The sequence below is a fragment of the Choristoneura fumiferana genome, chromosome 10 (assembly GCF_025370935.1).
Source record: "Choristoneura fumiferana chromosome 10, NRCan_CFum_1, whole genome shotgun sequence".
Taxonomy (NCBI): domain Eukaryota; kingdom Metazoa; phylum Arthropoda; class Insecta; order Lepidoptera; family Tortricidae; genus Choristoneura; species Choristoneura fumiferana.
Genome location: NC_133481.1, coordinates 8,312,782 through 8,324,964, shown reverse-complemented (window position 1 = coordinate 8,324,964; position 12,183 = coordinate 8,312,782). Strand labels below are relative to the sequence as shown.

The window sequence follows — 12,183 nt, the reverse complement described above, 5'->3', positions numbered from 1 at the left end:
GTTACAAATATCTGTTGGTCCCAACTAGGCTGGGCCTGTAACGTGGTGACCGGATTCGGTACTAATAAATTAAGTTTAATTAATTACATTTTGTTGTATTTGTGTCTTTGTGAATGTTAATTTTCTTTTTTCTTTCTTTCCGTCTTTCAATATGTAAATATACGCTGTAAAAAGAAAAAAAATACCGCTGTGTATTGATTAAATATAATGGGGAAAATCGTATCGAAATTGCTTTAGTCGTTTTTGAGAAAAATACCGGAAAAGTCGATAAATAAATCTATCCTTGCCTTTTTTATGGTTCTCAAAATAAAATAAAATATGCCTTATGTTTGGGTCAACAGGGGTATGTAGGGCTCACCCATGAAATCTGAAAAAAAAAGCTGAAAACGATGAAAGATAAATTCAATTTTCGTATTTGACAGTTATATTCAGCAATTTTACGTCAAAATATGACGGTTATAAAGAAAATGGCATCCTCGTTAAAATCTACTCTTTACTGTCTTTTCCTTGTAAGTAAGGCAATATCATAGTTTTGCTTATTTTTATTAGACAAATTGACGTCATGATACCACATATGTACGTAAACACACAGTAAAATTTGATGTACCTACCTACCTGTTCCTCATTTCATTTTTAAGCTTCACTTAAGCATATCACTTGTGAGAAACGCAGGTTAATTGTGCTGATTGCGTTCTGATTATGCGTAGGTACGTTAGTACACTGTAATTTCAAAATTGCAACGACATAATATAATTTCATACAACATTGTAAGAAAAGTCCACTAAGAAAACGTAAAAATGTAATAATAAAATAAATTGTTTTACAGACGGTGCTGACATCTGCCGGCACTTTCTGGATGTACGCGTGTTTCTGCGCAATAGCATTCTTCTTCGTCCTCTTCATGGTGCCAGAAACTAAGGGCAAATCCCTGGCGGAGATTGAGCAGCATTTCCGTGGTGAAAAGAAATCCAATAAAATGAAATTACAAAAGATATCTACGATATCGTAAATAGGATGCAATTACCTACAAAAATTAGTCGACACGTTTCGCTTGAGAAATTAGGTTGAGGAAGTTAAGTTCAAGAAATGAGGGAATTCTTTTCTTATTCCAATGATATTGGTGTGGGTGGATGTGATCATTTTATTATCCTTCATCACTCACTTTCTCATTTACCTAAAATACTTACATAACTACAAAACAATATTTTCATTGTCGTTATGATAAAATATCATGCATTGATTTATTTTAATTCTGTAACATGGTCAAATAGTTAGGTAAGTATTTAAACTAACTGCATGAAATGCGCCATATTTTACTATCTTTAGGTAGATTGAATTAGTCTTGCTTAGGCAATACCTAGTAGCAATAAAGTAGAACTGTGATAATTTAGATTTAAGGAATTGAGATGTTAAGAAGATTGTGCTTAAATAAAAGCTATTTTTTACATAAGTATAGCTCCTGAATTGAAAAAACACATTATCAATAGATACTTATTATATTAATAAAAAGAGTTTTCTTCGCACATTTTACTCTACAGATTACCTATTCCTATATTAATTGTTTGCTTAGCAATATACGAGTACACGTTTCATATTTATGCACTTAAATTATTTTGTTTTAGTGAACGAATACTTATGTATAAGTAACCTATTAGAGTGAATTTCAGAATGAGAACGAATAACTAATTCTAAAACTTGTTTCAAAAGTCTCACATTTTGTGTCGGCGTCCTAAGTACCTATGTCACTTCCTATAGTTTTGATGATTATTATTACTTGCATTTATTACGAAATTGTAGAGCTTTAATTTCTATATAAATTTAATCTGCCAAATGTCAAATCTCTAGCTCTCGTGATTTGGATTCTCGTGACGTGGCTGTATATTGCGTTTTACTTTACCGGGACTCACAGTTGACATGCCATAAGTCCTATGGCAATGACATATACCTATTTATAGGTACCTATTATGTATGGCTATCCCAAATTACCCATTACTTTTTGCACTCAATCTCTAAACCTCTGGAGCTAGAGACATACAAATTTGGCAGATATTCCATATGGGTTCATAAAGGTCAACTTTCAATATCTGAAGACGCGGACACGAGATCCTATGAGAGTATTGAGAAAAGTTTTAGAAAGCCGTATCTATATATTATCTTATGATATATTATCTCTTATTCCGAAGGGCAACGCATATGTGGCTGGGTTATAGGTAATAATAAATAATAATAAAAGCAGCCCTAAAAGTTTTATACAATTCAGGAGCTGTCTATGAATTTAGTGCACGGATCTCTAACGTTTATAAACAAGTTGAGAGTTTTTGTTATTAAAATTAAAATGATTTCAAGAAACAAAAACGTGTATTATTTAACCATAGTTTTGGCTACGCATCTACTAGAGATGTACGAGGTAGGTAAGCAATGTGCAAGAAAAATATTATGAATTCTGATCGAGGCTGGCAAAATCACCACCACCACCAAGAACAAAGCGTGCATATTTATTTATTTATCTAATACGACTCTACTTCTACGGCTGGTAGGACGTGTCAGATATTATTGCACGCTCCACTGTTGCAGATATTAATGCAGGTGACTGTACCTACTTAATGGCGCACCGAAAAGTTATTAGGCATGACCATCGTTCAGCTCTGGTGGAAGTGTTGCCTTAGGTTTCTGAAATAATGAAGTAGGTACCTAAGTGTTAGTTACGTATTTATGAAAGAAAATTAATTAATATTAGCTACAAGCTCCCTTTCTAAAATTGTAAACTTCTCTAATTAACGGTACACAAGTATAGGTACACAAAATGGAATGTCTGGTGGACTCCAATTTAGGCTGAGTACGAGTATGTCCTAAAAATTGGCGAGTTAATGCTGCTGATCTGTTACTAGTCGGGTCCTTCTTGTATCTGAATGTTTGCGCCTGCCAAATATGTATGAGAATAACGAACGGTAAGCACCTTATATAATAATATTAATAGGTACCACAAATGCAAAAAAAAAACGCAAAAATCGCTAAAATTATTTTTGTAATACCAAGTCGTCGTTTCAAGTACAATTAGCAGGGGTCCCATTGGGTAGGCAGGCGACCGGCGCAACCGGTGGATGCAAATGGCGAGTTGTCGGTAATCATTCCGTTATAAAGGGGAGTCTTTTATTCAACAGTGGACGTCTTCTAGCTGATGATGAGTTCCATGTACACAAATAAGAAAAAAATGCTTAAATCCACTTACCTTTATTTTACAATGATCCTAATATCAATTAATACGCGTATTCACTAGTCCAATTAAGCTTATTAAGTAGCAAGGGCCTCAATTTCCAATTACAGAGCGACAAGGTACCTACAGTCACCTGCATTAATATCTACTACAGCGGCGCGAACAAAAATATCTGACACGTCCTACTGGCCGTAGAAATAGAGTCGTATCAGATATTTATTTTGCTGTATGTTAATGCTGCTTGTACACGGAATTTAGACATCATTGATTGATTCAGGCGTTACTTCGCGGAGGGTCATATGAAACAACCCTATACTATACTAATATACCCTAACCCTATAATAATATACCTGGCTTTCCCTTGTTTTGTAGGTATATTTATTATGTTTTATCGGAGAAGCAAGACAATTGGCATTGTTCATATTTTACCAATGTACCCTGATTCGAAAACTATGTCGAGGGGGGTAAGTAATACGAGATATAAGAACTTATTATATAATATTCATAATATATACGCTCACTTTATATAAACTCCTTTAGTATAACGTTGTTATGTAATATCAATTGATATAACGATCAAAGCATATAATGTTTATAACACCTAAGCTTTAAAAATTATAATTAATTAAAAACTTTGGTGCAAGCAAACAATCAAGCAAGCCATTATTTTTTTCCCGTCTGTTAAATAAAACCTAACATCGAAGGCTAAGGCGGGAGCGAAGCGTAGCGTAGCTGAACCTAACCTATCCAAGTCGCGTCGGCCCAGTTTCGTCATGCTCGCTCGCTTCGCTCGCTCGCCGCCACATAATTTAACATTTACACATATTACTATATATCATGAGTGATATACCTAATTTATGTTATGTTAAAAGAAATTAGTCCATATAAATCTTATACAAATTAAAGTTAAATAAAAATAACGTTATTTAATTTAAGCGTTATACGTTAAAAATTATATTTTTGCTGTTATAGCTAACGTTTATTATATCTTGTGAACGTTATTAATATGAAATTAATTAGATATTTTGTAGTTATATCTCTGAGACGCACTCTTTCGAGGGATAGGGTTTTTGAACAATTTTGTCATATTCTGATCCAAAAATACTTAAGGGTTACGAATATATAGGCAAAAGAATGTTTGACCTTACTTTGACCTTCGTATTTTTCTTTAAGGGATGAATCCCTTTACCTGAAAAGTAAATCCATAAGTATCTAGGTTTATCTATGGTATCTGTCACGCAGGGCCCGTATTACGAAGTGCAAAATTCGATCTTCGTGTCTTGCCGTCCCGCTGACGCTTATATTACTTTAATGACGCTTATATTAATACAAGAGTGAGAGGGATGGAACGACACGAACTTCAATTTTCGAATTTCGTACTATCCCCTCAGGACGCATTGATGTCAGCCAGTTATCACATACATGTTTGACATTAGCCAAAGGTATTGACATTTTAGGTATTGACATAGAAAACAGAATGTATTCTAGCAGGTTTCTGCCTAATGAGTAATTAAAAAAAATAACATTAAAACATAATATTATATAAATGAAAGAAATAAGTCATTATAATATGAACCTGGAGAGATTAAGTCCCTACTCGCGCCTATTACAACTACCGACGTAGAAAGATCGTTCAGTGCGTTGAAATGGATGTTTACAGAAAGACGCCGTAGCTTAACTGTTCCAATTATAGAAAAAAAAAATAGTTAATTCTGAAAATCGCTTTAACTACTAAATTTACTGCTGGTAAATTTTAATGATATTTTTATTATTATGTCATGAGCCTAATAGGTAGTAAAGCTAGTTTTTAGTTTTTATTTGTGTAGTCCTCTCTTATTTTCTGTGGCAATCAATGATTTTATTATTATTATTGAAACACCATCTACATGAATTCAAATAAAATTGTATCATAGTTTGTATACAATTCGCAGAGAGGTATTCAAGGGTATAATTTTATTGATCACCTAATAAATGTGTTTTCGGCGACCTAATAAATAATATTTGTTCCAAAATAATAGATGTGTCACTAAAACTAAATCACCAAACAATATAGAAATCGCTTCCTAAAAATTAAATTATAATCACTGGACAATAATATTGATCATCAAATAGTTGAACTGAAATTTGACGATAATGAATTAAATAATAGTAATAATATCTTCACACAAATTACACCAATTGACCCAGATCCAAACTAAGCAAAGTTTGTTCTATGGGTGCTAAGCAACGGGTAGACATACATACATATATATACTTAAATACATACAAACATCCAAGACTCAAGTACCTACTACAAACATTTATATTCATCATACAAGTATTAGCAAAAAATATTCTTGTCTGGCACTTCGCCGGCCACTGTCGCGACACGCTCGCTTCGCTTGCTCGGCTCGCGCACCGAGGGTCGCACTTCTACTTAACACTTAGTAGAATAGGCAGAAACATCTAATTAAGGAACTGATCTATTTATTAGATGACAGACCTATTATTTTATACTTAGATACTTAGAGACAGATTTGATTAATTTGATGACCAATATATTTCTTAGGGATAGATTTAATAATTAGGGTATCGCAGTTTAGTGACAAATCTAAATTTAAGTGACAGAAAATATAGTTCCCGTTATTCAATAGGCATAATATGATTCTTTTCAGACTAACCTATCTGTTTATCTCTACTCTTTCTCAAAATAATATCCGATTGAATGTGACACGGACAGTTAGCATCTATTGAGATTGACAACTAGTTCGTTTTTAGGGTTCCGGAGCCAAAACGGCAAAAACGGAACCCTTATAGTTTCGCCATGTCTGTCTGTCTGTCCGTCCGTCCGCGGCTTTGCTCAGCTGTAATTTTTCACGGATATATATGTAAACTATACCGACAAAATGGTACAATAAAATACTAAACGTAAAGTGGGGGTGATTTTTTTTCTCATCTAACCCTATAGTGTTGGGTATCATTGGATAGGTCTTTTTAAATTAGGGGTTTGGCAAGACGATTTTTCGATTCAGCGATTTGTTTGCGAAATATTCAACTTTATAGTGCACATTTTCATTAAAATCGAGCCTCCCCCCCGCCCCTCTAAAATCTAAACCGGTGGGTGTAAAAATTTGAAAAAAATCATGATGGTAGTAAGTATATCAAACTTTCAAGGAAAACTATAACGGTAAAGCTTGCTTGAGAATTATTAGTAGTTTAAGAGTAAATAGCAGCCTAAGGTATAAAATATACCTAAACTATGGAAAGTTCCGTATAAAACCTTCGCTCTTGGCCGGTTTTTTTTTCAATATTATTTTACTTGGCCTCTAACTTGGTTTCAGCCGCCATGTATAATTTACGAGACGTCGTATTTGAATTTAACTAGGTATGCCATTTTATGCCAGGATTATATTCAAATTAGTATCTTGACATTATCTATATTTTAAGAAAATAAGATAAAAAAGAGTAGTAAAAAAAAGTGAACAATGCCAATTAGTGTAGTCGTTTATCATGAAAAAATGCTTGCAGCTCATTACATTTGCTTAGTGAGTGCAATATAGATAACTTTAGCTTTAGGTGAAAGTGTGGTTCGACCTAACTATGTTGTAACATTTTATACGGGTCTATATTGACTCCCATAACGTTAAACTTTCGATTTGGTATATCCATACCGTTGTTTGTCATAATCGTTGCTCGTCATATTATCTTTGGTCATAATTTCAATAGTGATAATTTTCTTTCACCCCCTTTCATTACTCATAACTATTGAATTTCATACCGTTATCAGTCAACATTTACTGTGGTGATTGTATTGAAAGGTTGAAATTCAAAAGGAATATTATTATTTGACATAACGCATTTCTGTCAGCTGGTACTTTTTGTAAGGGGTCACAGTTTTAACCTAACCTAACCTACTTTTCTGGCAGCTATTTTTTTGTAAGGGGTCGCAGTTCTAACATAACCTAACCAACTTTTCTGTCAGTTGGTACTTTTTGTAAGGAGTCACAGTTCTAACTTAACCTGACCTACTTTTCTGGCAACTGTTTTTGTAAGGGTCGCAGTCCTAACCTAACCTAACCTGCTTTTTTGTCAACTGGTCCTTTTTAAAAGGAGTCACAGTTCTAACTTTCTAATGTTTTAATGTATGTCATGTATTATATCTGAATTTTAAAATTATTCCTTTAAAACATTAGAGAATAAAATGGAATGAATAATAACAGTAAATATAAAAATATGACCTACAATATTTATGAAAAATAAACGGTATGCCTTTTGATATAATGCTGATGAATTTTATGACTTTTGTTTAGTATAGCATGTAACATTATTCTACTTAATCATTATATTTACGAGTATTTCGCGTTATAGCTAACAACGATTATGACTATTGATTATTTTGACCAAAAATAATATGGTTACCAAGTTCTGACTATCGAAAATCAAAACAATAAAATTATGGGTGTCGAAGGGACCCCATTTTATACACAATCTAAGGCTCTAATGTCTTATTACAATATTGCGAATCAGTCAGATTATCAGTCGAATTAAAATTTTGGGATTTTGCCAATATCCTGTTCTCAAAAATTCATTTGCTTTATAAATTATAATATATGAAGGACACGCGTGTAGTCTAAGTCACTCTCTGGCCCATAAACTATCTCTATTCCAAAAATCACGTCAATCCGTCGCTCCGTTTCGACGTGAGAGACGGACAAACACACAAACACACACTTTCACATTTATAATATTAGTATTAGTATATGGATGGATGATTTACAATGTATGATAGCGTGTGATCTAGAACGTCTAGAAAGGTGATGCCGGCGCACGATCTTCTCCGAGGTGTTAGTCGGAGGCGTCTTTGCTGGACGAAACCGTAGGGCTGTCAAATGTCATCCTTTTCTATTTCAAAGAAATGAAACGATCGAGATAAAGGACGTGATGAAAATGATCTAGAACTAGTTCATTAACATATTATAAATCATCACAATTGTGAACATATTAAAGAAAAAAAAGAACGTTATTTAAACTAAGCACAAAGAAAGACAGAAAGAAACACATTCACGACATTTAGGTATTACAAAAAAAAAACACTTAGCAAAAACTAAATAAACCGTTTCGCATCATTCCTGGGGCTCCTGGACATACCGCTCTCGCTTAATAATGGTCGAATGCCATCTGTGAATGTGAATAAAATCTTCAATATTTAAGTCTAAGTGTATTACAATCCGGTATTGATCACCATCACATTATTTATTTAGTCCCAATATTCCCAGCCCTAGGGTTCCTTGCGCCATTCAGTCACGACACTAACGAGCGAGGACGACACCAGCATATGAGGCCAATCACGGCGCTGGATACCGTTGTAATTGATGACACAGTCGCCACTGACGTGATAATTTTGCAGTTTATTCAAGGACTGACAATGGTTGATGATGTTAGCAAAGCAAAGTTAACGTTTTGATCACAGAAACTTTTATCCTACTAATTTTTTAAATTTGAATCTTGAGATATTAGGATGTTTGCTACTCGGTGTATCATGTTTTTAGGATTTTTAATTGTGGTTGGCAAATGTTTCTCTTGATGATATGATCGATGTTTAAAGTATTACCACATTAAAGACGTGCCTACTGACTACATTTGGAATCAAAAATTCCGTCGAAAATCTTTTATAGGGTTGTTCAGTCAAATTAACCCAATATTTTTAGAATAAAGAAAGTTAGTTTGTTTGTTTGTTTGTTTATACTCTTTATTGTACAAAAAGGAAAAAAAAGGTTACATAAATAAAAGTAAAGTGTTAAGTACAAAGGCGGATTTATCCCTGCAGAAAGTTTATAGGATATTTGACTTTTTTTCTACAATTATTCATCTGCTTCAGCAGTTATATCGATATTAGTAAGTAAACCTAACGAAGCAGTTCTGGATGACGGCAAAGTTCAACAGTACGGTGGGCTACCAGCTAAGGATACCAGTGCCGCCTGGTAATGGCCACAGTTTTTTTTTAAAGAAAGACCTTTAGTAAACCTTTTTTCACATTTAAAGTAATAAAAAAAAGGCTGAAATTAGGGTGCATCGATAACCGACATAGATTTATTAATATTGCATCAACGACTCCCACGGCGTCGTCGATAGATAGATGCACGAATTTAAACCGGAGACACGACACAACGCGTGAGCTGCTCTTGCATTACCATTGATATCACGCTCGCCGCCGACCGAACTATATAAACCCAAACTCCTCAAATTCAACTTACTCTTGAGCTGAAGCTTAATAAAGCAGCACATATTAACTGTCAACATAACATTAGAATAGTCTTCTGCATCATTAATACAAACAAAGTAACAGAGACAATGATTATAGTAAGTTTTTTCAAGCTATTTACCAATAGTGTTACGATTTCGTCACCTCTGTGTTTAATCGGTTCATTCATTTTCAGTGGGTTATTTGGTTTAGCGCTCTTGCGTGGTCTACAAGCAAATGTGAACCCCCTGTCAGCAGCTACCTCCCACCATCCACTGGCGGCAACGGCAGACCTGCCCCACAGTATGGCCCCCCAGAATTAGGGAATGGATCTCCCGGCGGTCCAGGTGGTCGATCTGGCTCTGGAAGACAGGGCAATCAAAACCAGATCAGTGATTCTTATTCACCACCGGGCCAATTTCCTTCATCGAGTAATTTGGATGCTGAGTATGGGCCACCAGCACAGGGCTCAGGACGCAGTGGAGCCGGTTCACCTCAAGGTAGTTTTGGCGGAACTCAGTCACAAGGTGATTTTGGAGGTAGTCAATCTCAAGGTGGATTTGGTGGTAGATCATCCCAGGGAAATTTCGGAGCTAGCCCATCTCAAGGTGTCTTTGCCTCCCAGCCACAACAAAGAAGTCAGGGAAACGCTAATACTCCGAGTTCGGAGTATGGCGTCCCCGAGCAGAACTCCAATTCGTTTGGAAGATCAGGAAGTCAACCATCTGCGGGGGCAGGAGACAGGTTTGGTAGCGGTGGGCGACCCCAATCAACTTACGGTCCTCCAAATCAGCAATCTGGTTTAGGCCGATCTCCAAGTGGCGGTAACGGAGGTGGTGCGCGCGATGGCCAGATCTCTGGTCAGCGACCGGATAGTTCTTATGGTCCACCTCCAAGTGGCCGACTTCAGCAACCGAACAGCCAATTTGGTGCTGGTGGGCAGTCACCAGTCCAATTCTCTGCATCACAAAGAGCACCTGAATCTTCGTATGGGGCCCCGAACGCTAACAGCCCACAGGGTGGGTTTGGAAGACAGAATCCTAATGACCCACCTTCGTCGATGTACGGCGCACCAGGTTTTGGAAGTGGGAGTAGTGGTAGCGGTTCTGATTATGATGGAAGTGAATCTGATGTTAGTACCTTAAAAATATTTCTTTCTTATTTGCATGCTATTACGGTTATTGCTTCATTGAGATTGACAGCATTGTTGTTCATTATGCTTTTGAACTTCTCAAATACATTTTTAAACCAATCTTTTTCATATTAAAATATGTTAACATTTGTTGTTATGTTTTAGGAGCCAGCTAAATACGAGTTTAACTATGAGGTCGACGATTCGCAGACAGGTACTAAATTTGGTCATTCTGAACAACGTGACGGTGACGTCGCCACCGGGGAATATAACGTAGTGCTCCCCGATGGCAGGAAGCAGGTGGTCGAGTACGAGGCTGGCCTACAAGGATACAAGCCTCAGATACGATACGAGGGTTCGTTCATTACAAGTCTATGGATGGCACATTACGCAACAAAGTTTTTGCTCATATAATTATGAGATTACAATATACCTACCGAGTTAATACTTTAGTTTACACATGAAGGCTTAATTATTTTTTAACTGACTGCAATAAAAGGATCAATTCGGTTGATTTTTATAGATGATGTTATTTTAAAAGAAAAAGGATTACTAGATTTCGTAAAAAAAGTTGCGAAAAAAGAGAGGTTTTATTTATTATCATTTATCAAACTTAATTTAATGAATTCATATTCTCCCATCGGATTATCTAACAAAATCTAGATTTGAAGTTATATTTTTTCAGGTGGTGCCGGTAATGGTGGGTCAGGATTTGGCTCAGGTAATTACTATTTAACACTGTTTTACAATATAAACAATATGCTTTCTCTAGCTACTTCGATACCTGAAAGCGGTTTAATTAAATAGCGTTCGATCTCACTTATTTTTTTTTATTTCACCAGGCAACAAAGGTTCAGGAGGTGGTTCTCAAGGCTATCCGCAAGGTGGGCCGAGCTCAGGAGACTTCGCCAGTGGTGACAACGATATTGGCTACCCACGAGGTGGACCTGGCAGTGGAAGTTCAAGATCTGGCCAATATCAAGAGCAAGACAATCAAGGAAGTTTCCAGGACCAGAATGACAGATTATCACAACAAAGGGATCAAGGAGAATCGGGATATCCGAGAGGAGGACCTGGAAGCGGTAGAAACGGAGGGAATCAAGGAGGCACAAGAGGCTCCCAAAGAGGCCAACAGAACGGTCAGGCCAACTCTGGGTACCCATCTGGAGGTCCCGGTAGAAATGGTAATGGTCTTGAGAGTTTAAATGGTGATAATGGATATCCCAGTGGTGGTCCACAAGGTCAAAGAGGTCTATCCAGCGGTGGTCAAAGGAATGACATGGGGTACCCGAGTGCTAGGCCTCAGGGAGGCAGCGGTGGCTTTGGCAGCCAAGGGCCTGTTGGTGGTAGTGGTGGGTATCCAAGCGGTGGACCTCAAGGAGGCAGAGGAAATGGAGGACGACAGGGAGGAGACGACGGCTACCCTAGCGGTGGCCCCAATGGTCCCAGGGGTTCCGGCTACTAACACATACTAATCAGAGTCACTAAAACCTTATCACACTACAATACGCTTTCATAATGTAACAAATGAGATTAGAAAATAAGAGGCATTGTAAATAAACGTTTTATTAATATTATAACATAAATTGTGTTTTATTAACACTACTACTATTTTCA

General features: G+C 36.3%; 2 protein-coding genes across 4 annotated transcripts in view; both read left to right on the top strand.

Moving 5' to 3' along the window:
* The window catches only part of LOC141432016 (facilitated trehalose transporter Tret1-like), a 36,120-nt gene extending 34,572 nt beyond the window's left edge, over positions 1-1,548 (top strand). The window contains exon 9 of the mRNA XM_074093374.1: positions 827-1,548. Within this exon, the coding sequence (XP_073949475.1) occupies positions 827-1,009 (183 nt within the window). The 3' untranslated portion in view covers positions 1,010-1,548. The remainder of the gene's footprint in view (positions 1-826) is intronic.
* Positions 1,549-9,279: 7,731 nt separating this feature from the next.
* Positions 9,280-12,097, top strand: LOC141432012 (uncharacterized). Of its 3 annotated transcripts, XM_074093369.1 has the most exons (6): positions 9,280-9,553; positions 9,631-9,988; positions 10,043-10,566; positions 10,732-10,921; positions 11,252-11,287; positions 11,409-12,097. In XM_074093369.1, exons 1-6 carry the CDS (start codon positions 9,545-9,547, stop codon positions 12,029-12,031), a joined length of 1,740 nt encoding a protein of 579 aa, XP_073949470.1. In that variant the 5' UTR covers positions 9,280-9,544; the 3' UTR covers positions 12,032-12,097. The 3 variants fall into 3 exon arrangements, with proteins under 3 accessions (XP_073949470.1, XP_073949472.1, XP_073949469.1); XM_074093371.1 differs by having other exon boundaries at positions 9,631-10,566; positions 10,732-10,780; XM_074093368.1 differs by having other exon boundaries at positions 9,631-10,566.
* The last annotated feature ends 86 nt before the right edge of the window (positions 12,098-12,183 follow it).